This window comes from Desmodus rotundus, chromosome 7 (genome assembly GCF_022682495.2).
Source record: "Desmodus rotundus isolate HL8 chromosome 7, HLdesRot8A.1, whole genome shotgun sequence".
In the NCBI taxonomy this organism is placed as follows: Eukaryota; Metazoa; Chordata; class Mammalia; order Chiroptera; family Phyllostomidae; genus Desmodus; species Desmodus rotundus.
Window position 1 is genome coordinate 112495200 of NC_071393.1, and position 11469 is coordinate 112506668.

Sequence of the window (11469 nt, forward strand, 5' to 3'; positions counted from 1 at the left end):
CAGATTCAATCCCCTGCCGGGGTATGTAAGGGAGGCAGCTGATCTGTTTCTCTCATACCGATGTCTCTCTCTCTCTCTCTCTCTCTCTCTCTCTCTCTCTCTCTCTCTCTCTCTCTCTCTCTCTCTCTCCTCCCCTTCCTCTCTCTCAAAAAAATCAATAAACATCAATATTGTCAGGTGAGGATTTAATAAAATAAACTAAAATGAAATATAAAATATAAAGTAAAATAATAAAATAAAATAAAAAATTCCTATCTGGCCCTTTATGAAGTTTGCTGGTCTTTATCCAAGAATGTCATCTTGAAAAGAGCCTCAGCACTTTTGAACTGAACAGCCCTGCTGCCCACTACACCCCAAGTGTCAGTTTAGGCAGAGGGGGCCTGTAGAGTGTAGAAGTCTCAGCGTTGCTGACTGGGCATGCCTCAGAATCATACCCCAAAACCTGCCCCATAGTGGGGTCCTGTCAGTGACAAACAAAGACTGCACGGTGGCACGCTATTATCTGGGCCTTTCTAGTGTCACATGCTTTTCTAACCAGAAATTCATCCATTCAGCCAACATTTACTGATACCTCAACCATGCAGAGTCCTGTGTGTTTATTTTGTTTTTGCATCTGCAAGATGTGGAGCTCCTTCCTTTGAAATTCTTTGATATTTCTGTTACTACAATTTGATTATCAGTGGACTTTTTAGGAATTGATTTTAGAGAGAGAAAGGAAGGGAGAGAGAAAGAGACACATCAATTTGTTCTTCCACTCATTTACGTATTCATAGGTAGATTCTCATATGTGCCCCAACTTGGGATTGAACCCACAGCCTTGGTGTATCAGAATGGCACTCTAACCAACTGAGCTACCTGGCCAGGGCTTGTCACTTGATTGTTTGAGCATCATACTTTTTCCAATAACATCAACAGTAATGGCTGACATAGTAAATATTCTGGACCAGGTGCTAAGCACTTTGCATATGTTATCTCAGTTAAACCTCATGAAAACCCCAACAATATATACTGTATTGAATCCATTTTGGAGAAGAGAAGGCTAAAAGTTCACAAAGGTTAAGTAACCTTCCCAGAGTCAGATCCAGCTCTACTTGTCTCTACAGCCCACATAGTCAACCACTACACTGTTATAGTTGTTGTTACTTATTTTGTTTTATGTTTTGCTTTTTTCAAATTTAGCTGATGGTGTTGCATTGGGAGCAGCAGCTTCTACGTCACAGACTAGTGTTCAGTTAATTGTGTTTGTGGCAATAATGCTACATAAGGTAAGCAAAATTTTGGTGTAAGATAATAGTGAATATATTCATAATTAAAGTTTATCTTCTATCATTAATGTTTTTCTGGAATGGGAAACTTTTTTAGTTATTTTCATGATTACTGTCCATTTAAGACAATTGAGTAAGTCTGTCTCAGCTGGTTTTTTGTTATCATTTTCTTAAACTTTTACTTGAAAGGGTTGTTTTTTTTAATCCCCACCCAAGGATTTGTTTATTGATTTTATTTGATTATATTTTATTGATTATGTTATTACAGTTGTCCAGATTTTTCCTCTTTTGCTCCCCCTTCGCCCAGTACCACCCACTCCTGCAGGCAATCTCCCCACCATTATTCATGTCCATGGGTCATGCATATAAGTTCTTTGGCTACTCCATTTCCTCTACTGTACTTTACACCCCCATGACTATTCTGTAACTACCTATTTGTATTTTTTAATCCCCTCATCTCTTCACCCATTCCCTCGTACCCCCTCCCATCTGGCAACCATCAAAATGTTCTCTGTAACCATGATTCTGTCTCTGTTCTTTTTGTTTGCTTAGTTTGTTTCTTAGATTTGATTGTTGATAGATTTATATTTTTTGCCATTTTTTAATTCATAGTTTTGATCTTCTTCTTTTTCTTAAATAAGTCCCTTTAATATTTTGTATAATAATGGTTTGGTGATGATAAACTCCTGTAGTTTTTTCTTGTCTGGGAAGCTCTTTATCTGCCCTTCAATTCTAAATGATAGCTTTGCTGGGTAGAACAGTCTAGCTTGGCTGTAGGTCCCTGCTTTTCATGTCTTTGAATATTTCTTGCCAATCCCTTGTAGCCTGCAAAGTTTCTTTTGAGAGGTCAGCAGACAGTTTTATGGAACTCCTTTGTAGGTAATTATCTGCATTTCTCTTGCTGCTTTTAAGAGTCTCACTTTGTCTTTCATCTTTGACATTTTAATAATGATGTGTCTTGGAGTGGGCCTCTTTGCGTCCATCTTGTTTGGGACTCTGTGCTTCTTGGACTTGTATGTCTATTTTCTTCACCAAATTAGGGAAGTTTTCTTTCATTTTTTTTTCAGATAGATTTCCAATTTATTGCTCTTTCTTTTGTCCTTCTGGCACCCCTGTGATGTTAATGTTGGACCTCTTGAAGTTGTCCCAGAGGGTGCTTATACTGTCCTCATTTTGGGGGGTTCTTTTTTCTTCTTCTTGTTCTGTGTGGTTGTTTTTTCCTTCCTCATGTTCCAAATCATTGATTTGATTCTCAGCTTCATGCACTCTACTGTTGTTTCCCTGTAAATTGTTCTTTATTTCAATTAGTGAATCCTTTGTTTCTGACTGGGTCTTTTTATGCTGTTGAAGTTCTCACAAAGTTCCTTGAGCATCCTCATAACCAGTGTTTTGACCCCTGTATCTGATAGATTGCTTATCTCCATTTCATTTAGCTCTTTTTCTGGAGTTTTCATCTGTTCTTTCATTTGTCTGGGTGGACCATGTTTCTTTGTCTCCTTATTTTGGCAGCATCCCTGTGTTTGCTTCTATGTATTAGATAGAGCAGCTTTGACTCCGTGTCTTGGTAATGTGGCCTAATGTAGCAGGTATCTTGTAGGGTCCAGTGGCACAGCCTCCCCTATCACACAAGTTGGGTACTCAAGGTATGCCCTTTGTGTGGGCTGAGTACACCCTTCTCTTTAGTTAAGCCTTGGTTGCTGTTGGCAGATCAATGGGAGGGATTTACCCAGGTCAGTCAGCTGCAAGGACTGGCTGTAACCACTTACCACCATCTTTGCCCTCCATGGAGGATCAGCTGTTCAGGGGCAGGGTGGTGGTGCTTGGACATGGTCTGTAGCTATCTACTGGGTGTGCTGGCCCTGGGGTTTCCTGGGTGGTGCAGGCCAAGGTCAGCCCCCACCTGTGTTTTGCGTGGGGCACCCTGCCTGAGCTGTAAGGCAATCTGAGATGGCTGCTACTGGAGCTGGGCTTGGAGACTCCCAGGTGAAGCCCAGCTGGGAATCTAGGCTGGCTGCTGCTAGTGTCGGGCCTGGGGTTCACTGAGGCCAGCTGTTGCTTATTAGATAGGATTTAGGAAGTTGTGAAGCAGGAGCCAAGACTAGTCATTCGTATGGGAAAGCAGCTTGGGTGGGCCCATAAGTTGGGTGGGACAGTCTCTAGGGATCTCCAAGATGGGTCATTGTTAGCCAGGTTGATGGAGTCTCAGATTTGGCACCCACCTGTAGGCTCTGTGGGGGGAGGGTGTAGAAGAGGGACAATGGGCTCTGCTCGCCTTGATGCCAGACACTTCAGTGTCTCCCTGTATGCCACTGGTGCCTTTCAAGGTGCTACCCCAGTGCTGGAGCTCAGAGGGAATGAGTCTTGAGTAGGTGAGTCCATGTGTGTGTTCTTTAAGAGGAACTCTTTGGTGCTCCAGCAGTTTCTTCCACTGACTCAATCCCCACTGGTTTTTGCAGCCAGAAGTTGTGGGGACTTACCTTCCTGGCCCTGGAACCCTGGGCTGGGGGGCCTGGTATGGATCTGGGACTTCTCACTCCCTACTTATCCCTCCCAAATTTTTATCCACCACATGTAGGTGAGGACTAGCCTGTTTCACACCTGTGCCCCTCCTAACAGTCTGGATGGATGTGGTTTCTTTAATTCCATGGTCATGAGATTTCAACTCGATTTCTGATGGTTTGGAGTGATGGTTGTTCTATATTTTAGTTGTAATTTTGATGTGGTTGTTCCACGAGGTGAGCCGTATCTGCCTACCATCTTGACCAGAGTCTTGTTTATTGATCTGAGAGAGAGAGAAACATCAATTGGTTGCCTCCCATATACGCCCTGATTGGGGGTCAAACCCACATCCTAGGTATGTGCCCTGACCAGGAATTGAACCCATAACCTTTTGGTGTATGGGAAAATGCTTCAACCAACTGAGCCACCTGGCCAGAGGAAAAGGATTTTATTTTTTATGGTCATACACAAACTATTAAATTCTCCATAGATTTCTATATTTCGTAGTACTTTTTGTTTATAAATTTTTTTCTTATACTTTTTTTGACTATTTTTCTTTTCCTACTATCCAGGAAACACACACATATGCACACAAACACACCCACAAATACGATATTTCCTTATCGTAGGACATTAACTCCTAAAAGGCAGAGTCAGTCTTGGTATTTTGCTTGTTATTTTTGGTACGAAAATTCAGTCAAATGGCAGGTACTTTTTAATGTAGAGGCAATTCACACGTCTGGAGTGATAAGGGGTCATTTTTCTTTTCCAGGCACCAGCTGCTTTTGGGCTGGTTTCGTTCCTAATGCACGCTGGCCTCGAACGGAATCGAATTCGAAAGCACTTGCTGGTCTTCGCGCTCGCAGCACCAGTTATGTCCATGGCGACATTCTTAGGGCTCAGTAAGGTGAGTCTGCCTTGCTCCTCCTTGATCTCGACCAAGGCCTGGTTCTTTTCTGACCTACCAGAACTTACGGTCTCTTGTGTTGAATTTAATTAAACTGTCCCCTCGAACAGAAGTAAAAACCTTTACAAGGTGAACGTCTTAATTCCAAGTTGATCCTCTTCATAAATTTAGAGCATTTCCTTAATTTATTTAATTAAAAAACATTTTTCCCATCAGTTCCAAAAATATTTGCACAAATATATTATCTTTAAAATAATATAACTTAAACCCAACCAGACACACTAATTTTATTTGATAGATACATAGCTCACAATACACATTTAGTGTTTAAGTAGGCACATGAAGCATGAGTGATAAGCATGCAGCAGCTTTGAGAAGAGTAGGGGATGAGCAGAGATGTCTGCATTCGGCTAAGACTCAAATTCTTCTACTCCCACCTCTCATGTCTCTGAATATTAAGTATTCAGATTGAGAAACAGAGCTCAGGCTGATGATTGGCAGAGGGGACAGAGGGAGGGGGATGGGTAAGAAAAGTGGGGGGCACTATAAAGTCAATACTGGTGTGATAAGTTTGCATGGTGAGGTGAGCACATTGTAAGGTGTATAAATATTGAATCACTATACTGTACACCTGAAACTAATATAATATTGTATACCAACTATACTTAAAAAATAAATAAATAAATATCCTGTTCTTTATCACTGGACTGAATGTAGCTTCATGCCTGGAGTGACATGAGTCTTTCGTTAGGTCGGACCCTGGTGGACCTTCCCGTGCCTTATAATTCTGTCTATGAGGGCTGTGGTTCTTAGTGGCAGCCCTCCCCACTTTACTTAAATGTCCACTGGCCGGCAACAGGAGGAAAATATAGAACCAAACTGACTCAGGGCTGGTGCGTGGGAACTGCTGCTCCCCATACTCTTTCTGCAGGTCCTTGATTCCTCCGAGTGTCGTTTGGTTCATATTTGAATGAGTAAAACTTGAGTTAGAGGGCACATCTGAGAAGTGAGGAGGTTAAAGGATGGTGAGTTCCTGTTAACCAAGGGTTTGTTTATTGGGATCGCTGACAAATGAGGTGCTATGAAACCCCTTTCTGTTCGCCTTATCTTTTTTCAATGAACAATATACCATTCCTTTAAAAATAGTACCCTATTTATCACTTCATTCATCAGTGTAAGTTTTTAGAACTTTGGACAGGAACGTAGGATAATTCTGGAGGCATGGAGTTACATTTATGGCATGATCTTCTCTTAAAATTTTAATTAATTATCTTAGTCCTTAAGTCCACTTTTTAAGTAGAAGAAGAGCTGAAGTTAGCTTACCGAGACATGTCTAAGCTCTGCGAGGGCAGGCGCGCATCTTGATTACTTCTGTATCTCAAGCACCTGGCCTGCGGCCTGGTCCATAGGCAGTATTAAATATTAGTAGCCTACATGCATGAGTGTATGAAAGTTTATATCTGCATGAATAACGCTGTTGATCCCATCTTACGAATAATACAGACCAAGCCTGTCAACCAGGCTTGAAGAGTGTCTGGAAAAGCAGTTGTGGACATCACCACTAGTATTAAACACTTGTTTGGAAGCTTCCCATAAATAACATACAATTGCTTCGATCTCAAGATGTCCCCGGTGTCCTGGACAGCACTAGTTGTGAATATTGAGTGGTTTTTGGTTTGGACTTTTTCCTAACCCTGGATCGTACTTGACTTAATTTTTCTTCTCTTTCTCTTTCTGAATTCACAGAGCAGTAAAGAAGCCCTTTCAGAGGTCAATGCCACTGGAGTGGCCATGCTTTTCTCTGCCGGGACATTTCTTTATGTTGCCACAGTACACGTCCTCCCTGAGGTGGGCGGAATGGGGCACAGTCACAAACCCGACCCCGCTGGAGGGAGAGGCCTCAGCCGCCTGGAGGTGGCGGCCCTGGTTCTGGGCTGCCTCATCCCGCTCATCCTGTCAATAGGTCACCAGCATTAAACGTTCAGGTTCCAGCCGCAGTCGTGGCCGTTTGCCATCCAGTGAGAACAGCCAGCACGGGACAGCTACTCACTTTCTCAGTCTCTTGTCTCACCTCGCCCATCTCCACCTGTGTTCCTAGAGTCCGGAGGGAGGTGAGATTCAAATCTGGAGTTAACGGAAAGCTTTTAGAGTAGAAACAACACATTGCGAGTGGATACAGACATTCCATTGTGTTGTCTTTTAAAGGGCCCTGGGCATTTTGAGTTTTGATGTTTCTCTTAACCCTATTCTCAGGGAAGATGGAATTCAGTTTTAAGGAAAAGTGGAGGACTTTTCATACTCACAATTAATAGTAATTAAGACAGTACAGTGTTCTGTAATTAAGCTAAATCTCTTAGTTTAGAGGCTCTGCCACTTTATCCATTGATTTTTAACATGGTTCTCGCCGTGTAAGACTGGTGCTTTAGCATCTGTGCCACATGCCTTGATAGAAGGTCATAATGCCTGCTGTCTTAGATGCTAAAGATAACTGCAGTTAATGTGGGGCGAGAGTCAAGAAAATGAGGGCAAGACACCTTGAAAGCTGACTTTGTACTCAAGAGGTATTGACTGAAAAGGGATGTCTGGAGGACTTGGACCTCCTTCTGCACGTGCCTCCTTGAAGACAGCCTGCCGTTCCACCAGATGGAGCAACAGAGGTGGACTGGCTGCTGAAGAGGTGACTGGTATTTAGTAGCATTTCTTTTCAAGTTCTCCTTTGCAGAACTCCTCCTGCCTCCAGCACATTCTCATGAGGAGCCAAGTGCTAGTAGGTTCAGGCCGAGGCTTTCGTTCAAGAACAGTCAGATCCCAAAGTATCTTTGGAGATTAAGTAGTGTTTAATTTTAAGTGAATTTGGATACTCACTGACATCTTTGTAAAAGCCTTTGTAAAAGTAAGGTTACCAAAACCTATGTTGTCCTTTTCTTCTTTTTAAGTATTTATCTTAGCTGACCAGCAGTCCCTCTGGCAAAATACATGGTGTCCCTTGGGAGATGCCAGGTCAGTGTCACCTAAGCACCTGCAGCGGTGAGGAAAGTCAAGCTGTGTCCCGCCTGGCAAGTTTCTGCCTGTTCAGTGAAAGCTTACTGAAAGCATGTCTTTTGTCTCTTCATCTTTGCCATGCCTTTCTCCTCACCTTTCCCTCCTCCCTCCAATTTGCTGCTTACTGCTGGTGGTGATGTTAATATTTATGCGAGTTGGGTTCTCGTCAGGACAACCACTTCTGGAGCTGTGGTGATGAAGATCAGACTGTCTCTGTTCCTTATTCCCTTCAAGGAAGTTACCTTTGTGTCAAATGCAGCTTTGTTAAGCCCTTAAAATAGCACTCCCTCATAGGAGAGATGACACAGTCACTTATATTCTGGTAACTCACACAATCGAGACAGTTCAAGTGTTTAACAAACTAGGATGATTTTTCCCTATTTGCCAATATCCCTGTAAACCTTATGTTATCAGATAAGTGTATAATGTTGTATTATTTATTTTGATTTTTGGTACCATTTCAAAACGTATGACATAAAGAGGGAAACAAGACTATATTCTTCAGGGCAGTGGATTTAGGAGTTTGTAAAATGTTTTCTATGCCGCATATGCCAGCATGCCTGTGATTTCTTTATTCCTTCTTAGAGTTGTCACTGGGTCAGCCGCTGTGGAAATAGGACTTGGGAGCCCTCTGCTGGCAGTCGACCAAAGTAGCATAAGTAGGTGCAGGTTTTGTGTAGTGGCTGACACCTGCTGCACACAATACTAAAACCAACGAGAGATGCAATATGGCAAGTCCTGATAACACACTGACTTCTGAGAGTCACGGGGTTTCACCTGGTCCTTCGAAATGACGTGGTTGCCTTGATTCCCCCGGGTGTTGTACTTTGTTAAACGAATAGCATATTTTAGTGTCTGGTTTGGATAACAGCACTTTCTATCATACTGTTGTGTGCAATGATGAGAAATTCGTTCTGCTGGCCAAAGCCTCTTTCAGCAGTGCCTTGCCATCTCGCTTAAAAGTTTGGCTAGAATATCTTGCTGGTTAAGGCCTTGAACTCTGGCAAGGATTGAACCATCTAACTTCTAAATTTGCCTTCCTCTCCGGACCTCACATTAACAGGCAAACCTTTCAAGGCTTATCAGCTCTCTGAAACTGTGGGCTTTCCCAGATTTTAAAGCTGCTGCCTCAGGAGCCACTCTTTTCTCTCCTGGTCGGCAGACAGAAATAGCCATACTAACCTAATAGGGCTCAGATGCGTCTTCAGGCAGTAGGGACCGAGCCGTGCAGCCGAGGCCTCCCTTCCCTGGGGAAAGAACTTGCTCATGGTGGGCAGTGTCCCAGGAGAGGCCACATCAATGGTCACTTATTCGCACGTTTCAGTTCCGTTTTTGTCTTGTTTAAAACTGCCTCCTTAGATGTGGATGCCTTAATGCTCTCATACATTTGAAAACATTTGAGGTACTTAAGCGGCTGCCATGATTACAGATGGAATTATTGGCTACCAAAGATGCAACTGATGATGAAAAGCATAGTCCTTCCTTCCTCATGACCAAAGTTAATTTTAATTGTGATTTGACTCCCTTTCCTTGGTGGGGATAGACATTCTTCAGATTCCCCGTACCCTCTTTAATGGCAAATTAAGTTGAAAAACACTACTGATTCATTCTCCTCACTTGTTCTCCAGTGAACTGCTAATCAGTCCGTCTCTCCAGTGCAGTGATGTTCTGGGTCTGGTGGCTTTCCTGTGCATGCTGTTGCCGATTTCTTTCTTTAAGGCAAAGGTTCTGCGCTGGAGTGTAGTGTTAGAAATGGTACTATCTACAGAGGCTACATGTTCTCTCTTCCTACCCTACCCTAAATCACCCTTTCATTTCCCTGTTCAGATCAGCGGGTCAGTCCTGTTCCTATATTTTGAATCACCTTTAGAAAAAAAAAAGAGAGAGTTGGCCATTTTGAGTGGTCAGTTCCTTGTAGAAAGGAGAAAATGTAATTGTGTTTTCTACTGGCCTACTACTAAGTGTCCCTGCCTGGTTTTTCTCGTTTTCAAGGATTAAAACTAGGAGGACACACCAGCATGGAGTGTATTCAGCCCCTCAAGCACATGGTAGCTAGTTACTGACCCCGGGAACTGTATGCCAACAGCATGAGCCCCCAAAGAATGTTCTTGCCCATGGGGCCCAGGGCCCCTTGGGAGACCGAGAATAATGACCAGATTCATCCAAAACTGCTGTAGTGCCAGGTGCGAACCCTCTGTGGGGGTCCTACAGGGGAGCCTTCCTTGCATTAGAAAGTTTCTGCCCAACACAGAATGGTTCGCATAACCCAAGGAGCACTGTTGGAGATGCTATACAGTTAAAACCAATGATGTGGCCCCTTTGAACCTGGGACATCTAGATTCGCTTCAGGAGACCTGCGGGAAGTCTGTGACCTGTAGGAAAGGACAAGACAACCATTAGGAATTCTCTAGATATGCTCCGCCTAACACGAAGAGTGGCTTTGGTCTTTTTTCCGATAGCATCTTCTAGCAAGTTGGAAGTCGCACGAGATCACACTGCAGTTCCCCTGGTTCAGTAGCCTGCACAGTGATTTTAAATGTCCCATTTTCTGGATCCTTTGTAAACATGAATCATTCCATTGATGGCTGCCTTATAATTTTGTCTCTTTCCACTTTAATTGTGAATGGTTAAAAAATTTTTTTGCTGTTTTCTGATTTATGATATTAAATTTTTATTAGTGCATACTTTATGTGAGTAGCTCATTAATTTTCCTCTTGGCAGTTTGTTTTTTTCTTTTTGATGGCCGGACTTGATCCACATTTGAACAGCAGGAAAGGTAATAAATAGCTTTGGAGGGCAAAGGAAAGATGTACCCACTGTGTGTGTGTCCTTTAAAGGAGGAGGGAAGGGGAGGAGGGGGCATATTAAGTATTCCATTCACTGTCTACCCCAACAGATACCTGTTCATTGCAGGTCTGTCTTTCTTTCTTTCTTTCTTTTTTTGCTTTGCTATTATTGTTAGCAAATACTGTTTATGAAGGTAGCTGTCCACCCCCAGAAAGGAGAGGCAGGCCACGGATCCTCATCACAGCAGGTTCATTTCAGAAGGCCAGGTTGCTGTATGAGTACACAGAGGCTGTGGAGAGTTGACCCTGGAAACAGATTCATATAAAAGTGCAACTTGTAAATTTGATGAAGTTTTCTTCCTCTGAGGACTTTAGCACTGGAGCTCATTCTTTAACTCATATGCAGGTAAGCGCTGTATACAGCAATGCATCACTTAAATATACAGTTTGTATACTTAGTCATTAGATTCCATTTCTTATTCCTGGTCCACTTCATGCTGGCTTTCTTTATGTATCTCATTGCTACAGGTAGTTACAAAGACTGTGCCCAGAGTTATATGTTTTTGGAAACTTCTCCTCATGATTAGGCAAAAAGGACATGTTCTTCTGATTCCTGCCATCTCTGTCAGAGGCCTTTGGATGGAGTGCTTACATCCCTCCTTTGCCTCGAGCAGTGACCTTTGAAATCCCAGGGTGCCAGCAGTGTTCAGTAACAGCCCTGTCATCCTGCTTCCTTGAGGTCAAAATGAATATACGGTATATAAGTGTAGCCCAATAGCCAGCAGTCTCTATTTTATTCCAGTTCTTCTAAGCTAGATCTGTGCCTGGCAGTGTGGTTTTTAATGTAGGAAATAAGCAACCTTGTGTCGCCTTGTCCCTATGTTCAGAACGCCAGTCCCCCAGCTCCCTCCCCGCCTTTATTTTATGTCTGGATCTAAAGTTCTCTCCCATTAGGCACCCCCCACACACA

At 43.0% G+C, this 11469-nt stretch overlaps 1 protein-coding gene across 3 annotated transcripts in view; it reads left to right on the top strand.

Moving 5' to 3' along the window:
• The window catches only part of SLC39A9 (solute carrier family 39 member 9), a 41697-nt gene extending 31300 nt beyond the window's left edge, over window positions 1-10397 (top strand). For all 3 annotated transcript variants that reach the window (XM_024567812.3, XM_053928349.1, XM_045201621.3), the window contains 3 exons: window positions 1180-1265; window positions 4537-4671; window positions 6418-10397. In XM_024567812.3, coding sequence (XP_024423580.1) covers window positions 1180-1265; window positions 4537-4671; window positions 6418-6648 — 452 coding nt within the window. In that variant the 3' untranslated portion in view covers window positions 6649-10397. The remainder of the gene's footprint in view (window positions 1-1179; window positions 1266-4536; window positions 4672-6417) is intronic.
• Window positions 10398-11469: the final 1072 nt, after the last annotated feature.